The sequence below is a fragment of the Malaclemys terrapin genome, chromosome 5, assembly GCF_027887155.1.
Source record: "Malaclemys terrapin pileata isolate rMalTer1 chromosome 5, rMalTer1.hap1, whole genome shotgun sequence".
Taxonomy (NCBI): Eukaryota; Metazoa; Chordata; order Testudines; family Emydidae; genus Malaclemys; species Malaclemys terrapin.
Genome location: NC_071509.1, coordinates 143,203,847 through 143,218,764, shown reverse-complemented (window position 1 = coordinate 143,218,764; position 14,918 = coordinate 143,203,847). Strand labels below are relative to the sequence as shown.

The 14,918-nt window shown below is 41.3% G+C and overlaps 1 protein-coding gene across 1 annotated transcript in view; it reads right to left on the bottom strand.

The window, feature by feature from the left end:
* Positions 1 to 14,918, bottom strand: part of TNKS (tankyrase) — a 313,482-nt gene that overhangs the window by 173,877 nt on the left and 124,687 nt on the right. The window contains exons 4-5 of the mRNA XM_054029743.1: positions 2,678 to 2,714; positions 1,745 to 1,820 (exon numbers count right to left, since the gene is read on the bottom strand). Coding sequence (XP_053885718.1) covers positions 1,745 to 1,820; positions 2,678 to 2,714 — 113 coding nt within the window. The remainder of the gene's footprint in view (positions 1 to 1,744; positions 1,821 to 2,677; positions 2,715 to 14,918) is intronic.

Here is a 14,918-nt window from a genome sequence, read left to right as displayed (position 1 = left end):
GAATGGGCAACAAGGGATGGATCACTTGATAATTACCAGTTCTGTTCATTCCCTCTGTGAGGCACCTGGCATTGGCCACTGTTGGAAGACAGGATACTAGGCTAGATGGACTCTTGGTCTGACCCAGTAGGGCCATTCTTATATGCTTATACTCTTTTTTAATGGGTCTTAAACTTAATTGCTTAAATAGCTTGTTCTACCAAGATTCAGAAGGGTTCAATTAATGACAACAATTCTTAACATTTAAAATACGGATTGTGGAAATAAAACACTATTTTTTTAACATTTCTAGATATTGCAATTCAAAGATATTTAAAATTTTTCTGTTAAAAAGTTACTTGTTTCATTTAAGCAAATGTTAATCACACTGATGCCTGTAAAGGTCTGTCAGCATATTTTAACAAACAAAGCAACATTCTAATAGCAAACCCCAGGGACTCTGCAATGGGAAGGCAAGGGATATTTTCCCTATGAATAAAGTGGGCCAGATTCTTGGCTAGTGTAAATCAGCATAACTCCATTGGCTTCAATGGAGCTGTGCCTATTTTACCCCAGCTGCAGATCTGGGTCAGCAGTTTTATTACACTTAAAAAAAAAAAAATTGCATTGAAAATACTTTTAAGAACAGTAAGAATTTAAAACACATGCTTTTCAGTCTGAAATACCTATTTACTGGATCAACTCAAACTCTTCAGAGTGTGATGTACAATCGCATGTGACAGATTTGCTAATCTACATATATTAAGAAAATTCCAACACATACTTAAAAATAGCCACCAAGTTTGTAAGCCTAGAAAGCTAGACAAATCTGTGTCTGTTAATGTGAATGTCTAACATCATAAATCATGAAACCCTAAGGACATTAAGCATAGAAATTAAGTAGCCAGATGCACATTATGTAATTTACATTAACATATCCTAAAAGTCTTGCCAGCATTCTGCCTTCTTTGTACATGCTCTTCCCTTCCCCTAATTCCAAATAATCCTTATTTTCTTTCATTCAGCATCCCTAATAAATAAAACAGCCAAGCCAAACAATGCAATGTCTAAGTTTAGCACTGACTGAATTTTCTTATCTCATTAATACGCTGTCAGCTTTAACTGGCAAGGTATTAGGGCCTATGAGAGCCAACTTCCTCTACTGAAGAATCCCTCCTCTCCCCCAAATGGGATAGCCACAACATGTAATGCAGTGGCTCTCAAACTTTTGTACCGATGACCCCTTTCACACAGCAAGCCTCTGAGTGCAACCTCCCCCCCCCCCCCTTATAAATTAAAAACACTTTTTTTTTATATTTAACACCATTATAAATGCTGGAGGCGAAGCGGAGTTTGGGGGTGGAGGCTGACAACTCGTGACCCCCCACGGAAATACCTCACGACCCACAGTTTGAGAACCCCTGGTATAGTGTAGAGATAGTAAATGATCCTCTGTTCCTTTAGCTATTTATTAACAGTCTAAAATGGTACATTTTGTTCTTATTATTGAAGATTCTGCCATCTCATTTTCTATACAACACAGTATCTGACATTTAAAAGAAAAGGCATGCTTGAAATCCATGGTCCACTGGCTCTGTCCACCTGTCACAACTGCCAGTATCAAGTATGGCAGCATTTAATTTCATGATGAAAACACATCATTTAGAATTTAGCTATATACTCTGTCCTAGTTTATATATCTGCATTTCAGTGTTCACATTTACCTCTCTAAAACTGTAAAAATATTAAATAGATATTAACTTACTTTCCGCCCATCACTTGCATGGCAGTTCACATTTAAAGGAGTCAATAAAGCCATTAGTTTTTCTTCATTACCGCTCCTGCAAGGACGGGGGGGGGGGGGGGGAAGGGAGAGAGACATGTCCCTTTGTAAAAGATTTGATAAGAAGTTTCATATTAATGTAGTATATATTGCTATTCTTCAAAGGAGAGTGGAAAATACGTCAATTTGCAAAATATCTCACAAGTGTTTTAGAACTGCTGATAAAATACAGAATATTCTTCTATTTGCTATTAAATCCACAGTAGTTCATGCAAAAAAATGTCTTAACATCTCTTTCTTCAGCCTTATAATAGGATCTTTCCTTTAGCCCGTTTTACTGATCTGCTGAAAGCCATTTTCTGAATTAGTAGTTAACTTATTCTTCAGATCACATGCCAAATACCAGTATATATTGCTAAAAATAACATTTTAAAATGTGACTGAAAGGGAAAATACAGTGTAAGAATGACTGTTTTACAACGAAGGATAAAATCATTTCTAGAATATTGGACTGAACTTTACACCTTTCGCTCTTGCTTCTCTAGGCTGTGTTTTGTTAGGAAACATTTTGAAAATAAAGCTTTCAGGTGGTGAAACAAAAAGGGAAATACTCCAAAAATATGTAATTTGCACCTAAAAAGGACAATCACTAAATGGTAAATAGGAATTCTAGCAGCTTAAGGCAAGAACACAATTAATATTAACCTTATAAGCATCATGTTGGGGGATTTCAATTAAACAAATAGACTTTTCTATTTATAACAGACTGTAAAGTCCAAAGAGATTTATTCTAATAAACTGGTTTATCTGCATCATTTCATAGAAGGCAATGCAAAACATTACAGTTTATAAAAGCGCCTTTTCCTCATCTCTTCCCATCTCCAAAATATGCTTTGTATTCTAAGCAGCACTTACCTAGCAGCTTCCAGGAGTTCGTCCTTCTTGTATTCACCTAAATGATTACAAAATATCATGCTGTTAGCATTTGGCAGAAGATAGATTAAGAAATGCAATAGGAAGCAAATACAGAATTAAAACAGAGAAGAGGAGAAAAAAAGAGCCCACACCCCGCTGGGTGATGGAGCTGTGACGTTAGCCAGCTTGTGAAGGCAGCATCACCAGTGCCTTGGAGACGGGCAGCAAATTGACATAGCTTCTTATCCAATCCTCAGATGAAATGGCTTTCTTCAGACAACCAATGAATGCTAAATCTTGTGTCCAGAAACACATTCCCTCTGATAACAGCATGCCAGCTGAAGACAATGTCCCCTCCCCCACTTTCCCATTCAGAATGGCACAGTATACTTCTGAAGCATAATACATTCTGAGACAAAAGCAAGGCATTATGGCTTTTAGAAACTGGTAATTTGTACCTTTTAAAGGCAGTTTATTTTTGAAGTTCAATATTATTATTCAATGTCCTTACAAACTGCAATGGCTCATAATGGCTTAGGAAATTACAAAAATCAGAACTTCTGAAACCTTTTCTAGACTTCAGGAAAACCATTCACTTTAAAATCATAAAATATACCCAAAAGGGCACTAGCCCTCTGAAAGTTGTAGTTTCAAACTTGCATTTAATTGCAGTGAGTATGTTCTTAAATCATAAATATATAAAAAAAACCCCACATGAATGGTTGTGGTACACTTCAAAAATTGAATCTCCTGAATATTTTAAGTGAAAAGAGCACACGGTGGAGATGAGCTGTTCTGGCACCTAACTGCAAATGAGATGACATTCAGTGAAGCTGAATCACAACTATACATGTTAAAGGCTGTTAAATCTAAGTGAAGTTATATTCAGAATTAGAAAATTCACTTTTAAACATCCTCAGCAAACCCTCTGAAAGTAGGGCATTCCAGGAATGCTTAATGCAGGGTTTGGAAAATGTCCTAGACTCCTAGTAGCCAGAAGATTAAAGCAACCACCCAAAGGCAGATACGAAAAAATGGGATATCGTATTCTCCTGCACGAGTGAGGTATGAAGGCAAGACCCTGCTAAAAAGCCTACTACCACCCACATTTATTTATACCAGCCTCTGGTGAAACTCCTGTTAACTTCAATGCGAGCAGTCAGACCTACACTGAGCATCTGCGAAAATCCCACCCTAAGCAGCTGATAAGTAGGAAGATGCCAATCAACGTCCCCTAGAACAGTTAAGTTATTTTTCTCCCTCCCCAACCCAGACCCTAACTGTTGGGAGAAGTGCTTGGGTCATCTTCCCTTGTGAACAGCTTAGTGTCTACTTCTGCCATCACTTTTAGCTTTTCTAACCAGCATCAGAGTCAAACTGACAGTTCTTTACAGTTTCATGGCTGCCTATAGGATTCTGAATAGCAGCAGTGTAATGGACCAAGTCTAGTTAATTACAAAATTAAAATCACCAGCAGAGGCACTAAAGCTGGCTGCCAGACTTAGAAAAACAAGATTCGATTCATTTTTGGAACATTCACAGAAACATGTTTGTAATGAAGATTTGAATCTGCAAAAAAACAATGGCTAAGTCTCCCTGCTGCTCTCCCAATTCACCCAGAGAATTTTCCTAGTTACCACTGGTGACGTGATTTTTTCAAGCCAGGACACAACATATGCTTCAGTCTTAGAACAGTGTAAACAAAACACTGGGCATAATTGCAGTACTTCTAATCAATGCAGAATCAAAAGCGCTGATTGACTTCTGAATCAAATAATTTACATTTTGTTACACAAATAAAGCAATAATGACAAAAAATTCTGGCCACTAGAAAAATGTCTTGATGTTGTTTATTATTATATATCATTATTGGCACATGGAATGTGTGCACGTTACTGGACATCACGGCAGACAGACCGGAGAGAAGAACAGCACTTGTCGCTAGAGAGCTCGCACGCTACAACATTGACATTGCAGCCCTTAGCGAAACTCGCCTTGCTAATAAAGGACACCTGTCCGAGTCAGGCGGTGGCTATACATTCTTCTGGAGTGGCCGCAGCAGTGATGGGTGTCGCGAATCTGGAGTTGGCTTCGCCATCAAGAATCATCTTGTTCGGAAACTTGCCAGTTCCCCCAAGGGTATGAATGACCGGCTCATGACAATGCAGCTTCCACTTCAAAAAGGAAAACAAACTACTTTGATCAGCGCAGATGCTCCTACAATGACCAACCCAGAGGATGTGAAGGATAAATTCTATGAAGAACTAGATACTCTGCTATCATCAGTGGACTGCACAGACAAGCTGATTCTGCTTGGCAATTTTAACGCAAGAGTCGGATGCGATGCCGCAGCCTGGGAAGGAGTCATCGGGAAAAATGGAGTGGGGAAGTGTAACAGCAATGGCCTGTTACTGCTGAAAACCTGTGCAGCACATGACCTTCTGATTAGCAATACGGTCTTCCGCCTTCCTACCCGTAACAGGACTTACTGGATGCATCCCCGTTCCAAGCACTAGCATTTGATCGATTATGTCATCATCAGGAGAAGGGACAGACAAGGTGTCAGGGTTACAAAAGCTATGTGTGGCGCTGACTGTTGGACGGATCATAGGCTCAAAGTATCCAAAATGAAGCTCCATATCATGCCAAAGAGACGACCACAAGGCTGTAAGGCTCTCAAAAGGATCAACGTGTCAAAGCTGAAGAACAGCTGCATCACTGAAAATCTAGCGGAAGACCTAGAGAATGAGCTTGCTGATCTTCGTATTGAGGATGATGCTGAGAAAGACTGGGAGCGATTCCGCAACACTGTCCATACAGCTGCATTGAAGGTATTGGGGCCCTCCACATGCAAGCGGCAAGACTAGTTTGATGAAAATGATGCAGAAATCCCGGTCTTACTTGCTGAGAAGCACCACCTGCACTGTGCATATCAAAACGATCCATCCTCAGCAGCAAAGAAGACCGCCTTTATCAACGCTCGCAGAACAGTACAGAACTGACTGTGCAAAATGCGAGACTTGTGGCTGAGTGCCAAAGCAGATGAAATACAGGCATATGCGGACAGGAACGACTTTAAGCGGTTTTATGAAGCCCTCAACACACTCTATGGTCCACAGTCTTCTGGGAGCTTTCCGCTCCTGAACTCTGATGGTACTATGCTCTTTACAGAAAAGATGCAGATTCTCCAGAGATGGGCTGAACACTCTGAAGCAATTCTCAATCGCCCCTCAGTCATCAATGACGAGGCCATTGACAAGATGCCCCAGGTTGCAGTCAATGACTCCATGGATGCTTCACCAGAAGAGGACGAAGTGAAGAAAGCTATCAATCAGCTGTCAAGTGGCAAAGCCCCAGGGTCAGATGCCATACCAGCAGAGGTGTACAAAGTCGGTGGACCCGTGCTGCTACGGAAACTCATTGAGCTGTTTCAGTCCTTTTGGAAGCAGGGAACCATTCCACAAGAATACAGAGACGCGTCCATTTTGCACCTCTATAAGAGGAAGGGCAATCGTCAGGTATGCGACAATCACCGTGGAATCTCGCTGCTTTCTACAGCGAGGAAGTTCTTGCACAGGTTCTGTTGAACCGATTGATCACTCACCTGGAGAAGGCCTTACTGACAGAATCACCGTGTGGCTTCCGCAAGGGACGTGGGACTATTGACATGATCTTCGCTGTGCATCAGCAACAGGAGAAATGTCAAGAGCAGAATCGTGAACTCTACACTACTTTTGTGGACCTCACGAAAACATTTGACTCTGTTTTAGCACCCACTTTGTTCAGCATGATATTCTCTGCCACTTTGACTGATGCCTTTCAACACTGCACTGAAGGAGTAGGCCTGAAGTATAGAACTTACGGGAAACTATTCAATCTGAGGCGACTGCGTGCCATCACCAAGGTGAAGGAAACTGTACTTCGAGACTTTCTCTTTGCCGATGATTGTGCTCTGAATGCTAGTACAGAGCCAGAAATGAAAACCAGTATGGACAAGTTTTCAACTGCATGCAACACCTTCGGTCTCACTATTAACATCAAGAAGACTGAGGTCATGCACCCGCCAGCTCCCCACGCTCCGTACTCAGAACCATCCATCACTGTAAATGGACAGAGACTTCAGACAGTGGACCACTTCACGTACCTGGGCAGTACCCTTTCCCGAGCAGTGTCAATCGATGATGAAGTAAACTGCAGAATTGCTAAAGCCAGCTCTGCATTTGGCCGATTGCGCTCCAACGTTTGGGAACGTCGAGGGATCAGCCTACCAACGAAGCTGAAGGTCTACCGAGCAGTTGTGCTTCCAACTCTGCTGTACGCCTGCGAGACGTGGACTGTCTACACTGCTCTACAGCCAAAATGCTTCTGAAATAAATGTAGTCAAACTTTACTAATTCTGGGTCACTGAGAACAAAAATGATGCTTATAATTGTTGATTGGCTCTAGTTTTCAAGATATGCTATTGGGTCAGTATATACGACCCTTGACTTGGGAATGGTGGAGGATAAGTGAGTTATAAAGGGAAGGGATCTCAATTTAAACCAGAAATGACTAAAATACATCTTTGACTGGATCTATGAGTAAATCTATGACTGGGTTTGAACAGTACTTGCTTTTTAGGCAAAACAATGAATGATGCAATCTGAAGCTGGTATTGCGTCATACATGATATGAATTGCATCATGTTATTCCTAGAAGTCATGGATGATGCAATCATAACGAAGCTTACATCACTCTGCTGAACAAATTGCCCTATATCAGCTCCAGAAATCATACAGTGTCGTGCTCTCTTATTTGTCAGTGTTTGATTTTGCAAAGGGACACATTTCAGTTTAGCCAAAGTGAGCAGAGATGCCTCGTACTTGTGTGAACAGTGCAGATAACTTCTGCTATGTTTGTGGTGAAGTGACTTTTGCATCACAAAAGCGCAGTATAACTACTATGGTTAAGAAAGCCTATCACCTTTATTTTGGCTGCAAACTTGGAGATCAGGACAAGAGGTGGGCCCCACACATATGCTGCAACACTTGTGCAACAAATCTTCCTTTTCCTGTTCAACCACTGGCGAAATCTATGCCTTTTGCAGTGCCAATGATTTGGAGAGAGCCAACAGATCATACCAGCAATTGTTACTTCTGCATGGTGCCTCCAGTTGGGAAAGGTGTGTCAAAGAAGAAAAAGTGGACTGTGCATTATCCAAACATTCCATCAGCTATACGCCCAGTACCCCACGGAGAAGGACTGCCAGCTCCTGATGTACCAGAATCATTCTCACTTGAGTCAGACGAGGAAGAGGAAGAGGATGAAACTTCTGGTCCTGAACCATCAATGTCACAGGACCCACATTTTCTCCCATCCTCCTCCTCTGAACTACACCGCATACCACAAGGTGAACTGAATGACCTTGTCAGGGATTTGGAACTACCCAAGAGTAAGGCAGAGCTGTTGGGCTCCAGACTACAGCAGTGGAATCTCCTGGCAGGTGATGTTAGGGTTTCCATGTTCCGTGACCGTCAAAAGGATCTTGTCCCACTCTTCTTCTTCATGGAAGGTGATCTTGTAGCCTGCAACAACATCGATGGTGTGATGGCAGCCCTCAACATCGTTCACGATCCAGATGAGTGGAGACTGTTCATTGATTCATCAAAGACGAGTCTTAAAGCTGTTTTACTGCATAATGGCAATGTTTTGCCATCAATTCCAGTTGGTCATGCAGTCCATATGAAGGAAACCTATGACAACATGAAACAACTTTTGAGGTGCATAAACTATGACCAACATCAGTGGCAGCTTTGTGGCGATTTGAAGGTTGTTGCTCTCTTGCTTGGTCTGCAGACTGGATACACAAAGTACTGCTGTTTTCTCTGCGAATGGGATAGTCGTGCAAGAGATTCCCACTACATCAAGAAAGATTGGCCACTCCGACAGTCATTGGAGCCTGGGAGGAAAAGTGTTCAGCATCCACCACTTGTTGAATCAAGGAAGATTTTGTTACCACCCTTACACATCAAGCTGGGTCTGATGAAGAACTTTGTCAAGGCCATTGACAAAACACAAGCAGCTTTCAAGTACCTCCGTGGAAAATTTCCAAGGTTAAGTGAAGCTAAGATAAAGGAAGGTGTCTTTGTTGGTCCTCAGATTGTGAACTTCTTCGAGATGATGCATTTGACCATGCACTGCGTGGCAAGGAAAAGACGGCATGGAAAGCCTTCCAGTTCGTGGCAATAAATTTTCTCGGAAACAACAAGGCAGACAACTACAGGTTGTTGGTGGAAAACCTCCTCAAGGCATACAAAAGCCTTGGTTGCAACATGTCACTAAAGATACATTTTTTGCACTCTCATCTAGATATTTTTCCACCGAACTGCGGAGCAGTGAGCGACGAGCACGGCGAGCGATTTCACCAGGACATTGCAACAATGGAGAAACGCTATCAGGGAAAATGGAGCCCATCAATGCTTGCAGACTATTGCTGGACAGTGACAAGGGATGCTCCATTTAATGAATACAAGAGAGACAAGCCAAGAAGCGCCGAGTAGACACTGAATAGGACTAAACTATGTACATAACAGTTTTTTGCCTTTTGTTTCATAATCCATTTTATTTATATAACCCTTTTGCTGATTTTTAAAGTGTTACATAAACAGGACAGGTGAAATATTATCATGTAAAGCAACCATAAACACATGAAAAGACCTAGGTTTACAATTTATGATTAAAAATCTACTATCTACACAATATACATAGACATAAAATGTAAAAACTTAAATATCTTAGAAACAGTAGCTAATCACTTGTTTTAATTGTCATATTTGAATTCAGCACATCAAAATACATAATAAATAGCACATTTTATCTCTGAAGCAGACGACTTCTCAAAAATTGTAGACCAGTGCTATTGGAGTCATGCACCAAGGCTCAATCACTTCCACATTTCCTGTCTGCGAAAGCTTCTAAAAATCAGATGGCAGGACAAAGTGCCTGATACTGATGTCCTTACTAGAGCCAGTCTGCCGTCAGTTCACACATTGCTGATGGGAGCCCAGACCAGGTGGGCCGGACATGTCGTGAGAATGTCAGACAAACTCATTCCTAAACAACTCTTCTACGGAGAACTCACTCAGAGAAAGCGCTCCTATGGAGGACAAAAGAAGCGGTTCAAGGACACGCTGAAGACCTCTTTGAAGTCCTTTGAGATCAACACCGCCACATGGGAAACCTTCGCACTGAACCATCCAGCATGGCGCAGCCTCATTCACACAGGCAGTAATACCTCTGAGGCGAGGCGTATTGCTGAGGCTGAAAAAAAAGCGAGAGGTGCGCAAGTCCAGACCTGCTCATACATCATCGACAGTGCCATTACATGTCTGCCCGATGTGTGATAGGACGTTCTACGCCGCTCTTCGGATGCACAGAGCCCGGTGATCGAAAGAATGAGTTGTTGAGGTCTTCATCGATAACGATGGATAAACATCATATCATTTACGTCAGTGATACTTACCAGCCCTAATCACATTGAGGGCCCACCTTGTAGACTGTGTACTCTTTATCAGTTTTGGTACAGTGCCTAGCACAATGGAGCTCCAGTCTTGATTGGATTCATAGTAGTATCCAAAGGCTCCAAAGTTAAATAATATTTTGCTAGATGCTGTTCAAACATGAGGCCTATCTCTATCCCAAAGAGCTTGAATACCAAGAAATAGTTCTAACAGGGAGAAATCAAGGATTAGATAGCTTGATTTAAAAACAAAAGGTGCTTTAACCTTAACTAAGCACATGAATTATTTTTAATAAAATCAGAGATATTTACAGATAAGAGGTCTCGATATCAAAACCAAGACAAGGGATTCTTAAAATTCATCACAGTTTTCCTGCAATATGATATGCATTAGGGAAAAAATCCTCTTTAAATGAGTGCAACTTCATTGTTCTAAGAAACTTATCTACTATGAATGGTATGCTTTGCAATGAACTATGATCCAAAAAAGATGTAAGCACTTGCTACATCAATTTGTATAAGAAAACCTGGACACAGACTGCACGATTTGGTCACATGTATATAGTGATAAATGTGTTTGCCAAGTATTATTTTTAGAATATACATATTCATGTTATTAAACATTAAAGTTTGGAATTAAAATACAAAAATTCAGACCATCCACCTTGCATAATGATTTTTAAAAATTGTAAGAAATGGACAGACTTGGACAAAACTAAATCAACCCTCGAGCACTCTCCCATCAACTCCTGTACTCCAGCGCCGCGAGAGGTGCAGGCGGAGTCGATGGGGGAGCGGCAGCAGTTGACTCACTGTGGTGAAGACACCACAGTAAGTTGATCTAAGTACGTCGACTTCAGCTACATTATTCACGTAGCTGAAGTTGCGTAACTTAGATTGACCCCCTTCCGCCCCCAGTTTAGCTATAGTGTACCATGAGTTGCTCTCTCAAATTCCTTAGTAATTCTCAGCTTTGGAAGAAAGAAAAAGTCCTTCCAGGAACAGTGTCAGTGCCGATGATTTTGACAGCAACGCTTTGGATGAAGTGAAGTGCAAGAACCAAGGTTGAGAGTATTATGGTGGTTAGATTCTGATAGTAAAGCCAGGAATACAACTATACCTACCCAACTGCTCTTGTTGCCAAGAAGGCTAACGGCATTTTGGGCTGTATAAGTAGGGGCACTGCCAACAGATCGAGGAACTTGATCGTTCCCCTTTATACGACATTGGTGAGGCCTCATCTGGAATACTGTGTCCAGTTTTGGGCCCCACACTACAAGAAGGATGTGGAAAAATTGGAAAGAGTCCAGCGGAGGGCAACAAAAATGATCAGGCGTCTGGAGCACATGACTTATGAGGAGAGGCTGAGGGAACTGGGATTGTTTAGTCTTCAGAAGAGAAGAATGAGGAGGGATTTGATAGCTGCTTTCAACTACTTGAGGGGGGGTTCCAAAGAGGATGGAGCTCGGCTGTTCTCAGTGGTGGCAGATGACAGAACAAGGAGCAATGATCTCAAGTTGCAGTGGGGGAGGTCTAGGTTGGATATTAGGAAACACTATTTCACTAGGAGGGTGGTGAAGCACTGGAATGGGTTAGCTAGGGAGGTGGTGGAATCTCCTTCCTTGGAGGTTTTTAAGGCCCAGCTTGACAAAGCCCTGGCTGGGATGATTTAGTTGGGAATTAGTCCTGCTTTGAGCAGGGGGTTGGACTAGATGACCTCCTGAGGTCCCTTCCAACCCTGATATTCTATGATTCTATGAACTATAGTGCTGATCTCCAATAGGTGTCATCCTTGCATCATTTCCACCCAGACCAGTGGACTCAGCCTTTCATTATCACTAGAAAAAACACAAAAACCCAAAGCTTTCATAGCTAAACTCACTGAACCACCTGCTAGGTACCAAAACCCCAAATCGTTTTCCAGGCATTTCCAGATGGCAAAAACTCCAGTTCTTTGCCAGGCTATCAAGAGTTCCATTTTCTTCACTGACATCTTTTGTTACAGAATTTCGGCTTACAATACAAATATCTGAGTCATATTGAAATTTTGGGAGGCAGCATAAAGAAAATTTAATTATATTTCAAAATAAATACCAGGAATAATGATCCAATCATATTATTTTATTTTGATATTTAATTCAGGCTTTTAATTACTTGAGGCATCCACAGAATTTTATAATTAAAGCAGAACTCAACACAAGTGTGCTGCAGAAACATGAGCCAGAACTTCCTGAATACAATTTAGTATCCACACCTTGGTGTCCAAAGACCACTATCTAGTGGCAGCTTAAAACCATTTCTTTTTAAATGCCACATCCTAGAGAATACCAACAAAATGAAACAGTCTTCCAGAATATTTCATACCCAAAACAATTTTAAACTTTTGAGCCAAACAATTAAAATTGCAGCTGCTAGCTGCAAAACTGTCTGTATGTATAGGATAAGACTAGTGCTCTCGTGTGCCTTTTAAGGTATGTCCACACTAAGGGGGGGAATGTTTTCTTTTGTATTTTACTGCTGCTAACAGACTGTAAACATCTTAGTGTGGACAAGGCAGTTGCAGTTTTAACATGTTAGCACTAGTGTTTACCTTTACTTGCTAACATAGCTAAAAACTACAAATGCCTTGACAACACTAGGATTATACCAGGAGTTCGTTACCATGTTAGCTTTTCCTACTGAAGAAAACCACCTAGATTTTGTAAAAACATCCAGATAAAGAGTCTGGCTAGAGAATCTTGCCCGCATGCTCGGGGTTCAGCTGATCGCCATATTTGGGGTCGGGAAGGAATTTTCCTCCAGGGTAGATTGGCAGAGGCCCTGGAGGTTTTTCGCCTTCCTCCACAGCATGGGGCAGGGGTCGCTTGCTGGAGGATTCTCAGCGATTTGAAGTCTTTAAATCATGATTTGGGGACTTCAACAGCTGAGTCCAGGGAGAGAATTCTTCCAGGAGTGGGTGGGTCAGCTTTTGTGGCCCGCATCATGCGGGAGGTCAGACTGGATGATCATAATGGTCCCTTCTGACCTTAGAGTCTATGAGTAAAGACTAGCGACACATCAGTTACGGATGAAACCAGGCAGTTACAGGCAGTCAAAAAAACCAGCAATGAATGATGGAGAAAATACATGGATTAAAATGTTTTTCTAGGAATTGAAAAATTAAGTGGGATTAAAAAAACAATATATATATATATAATATGTTATTGCAACTATATACCACAACCATGCCATACATATTACCGAAAGCTTAGGCCGCTTTTTCTGGTCAGATCTAGCCCCATGTATAAATACCTATTTTAATTTTATAAACATAAAGATGAATACACTGTAAGACGCCAGCTCACTAATATCTGAGAACAAGGATGAGGAAAGAAAATTCCTTCAAATACTCAAAACCAAAATAAAAATCCAATATCTTTTTTCCTTTATGTTGATTTTAAATTTGAATAGTTTTCTTTAAACCAAATAAAAGACTGAAATTCCAAATAATCGAAATTTCTGTACTATTGTACATATTTTAATGAGAGTGCATTTTTGAGACATTCAAACAAAGATTCAGAGTTAAGCATGCAGATGTAGCCCCAATCCTGGAATGAAATCCATGCACATATAGCCCCAGAGAAATCAGTTGCTCTTGTAGATTCAGGACCTTCCTTATTTCCCAAATCTGAATTCTTGATTTTGTAATGTTGCAATAAAGATGACTTTGTTTTGGCTTTTAGCAGCATGGATTTGATCACTTCTGTGTGGTTTGTTACAGACATGCATATTATCTATTGAGAATATAGGATGTGTTGGTGCTATAAAAGGATAAGATTTTTCGAACTTAGATGCCTAACGCTGGACTCCTCACTTCACAGTTAAGTGCTTTCCTGAATTAAGGGCTTTATTTACAAGCTTAAGTGCACACACAAATTAAATGAGTGCATAAAGTCCCATTGACCGCCCCAAACAGGAATAATTTCCTGAGCCTGATTTAAAGAGCGGCTGAGCACCCAAGAGTGTTTACATGTATCAATGGGAGCTATTGCATGATAAGCCACTTTTGAAAATCAGCAACAGAGGGTCCTGTGGCACCTTTAAGACTAACAGAAGTATTGGGAGCATAAGCTTTCATGGGTAAGAACCTCACTTCTTCAGATGCAAGTAATGGAAATCTCCAGAGGAAGGTATAAATCAGTATGGAGATAACGAGGTTAGTTCAATCAGGGAGGGCGAGGTGCTCTGCTAGCAGTTGAGGTGTGAACACCAAGGGAGGAGAAACTGCTTCTGTAGTTGGAAAGCCATTCACAGTCTTTGTTTAATCCTGATCTGATGGTGTCAAATTTGCAAATGAACTGGAGCTCAGCAGTTTCTCTTTGGAGTCTGGTCCTTGAAGTTTTTTTGCTGTAAAATGGCTACCTTAACATCTGCTATTGTGTGGCCAGGGAGGTTGAAGTGTTCTCCTACAGGTTTTTGTATATTGCCATTCCTGATATCTGACTTGTGTCCATTTATCCTCTTGCGTAGTGACTGTCCAGTTTGGCCAATGTACATAGCAGAGGGGCATTGCTGGCACATGATGGCATATATAACATTGGTGGACATGCAGGTGAATGAGCCGGTGATGTTGTAGCTGATCTGGTTAGGTCCTGTGATGGTGTTGCTGGTGTAGATATGTGGGCAGAGTTGGCATCAAGGTTTGTTGCATGGGTTGGTTCCTGAGTTAGAGTTGTTATGGTGTGGTGCGTGGTTGCTGGTGAG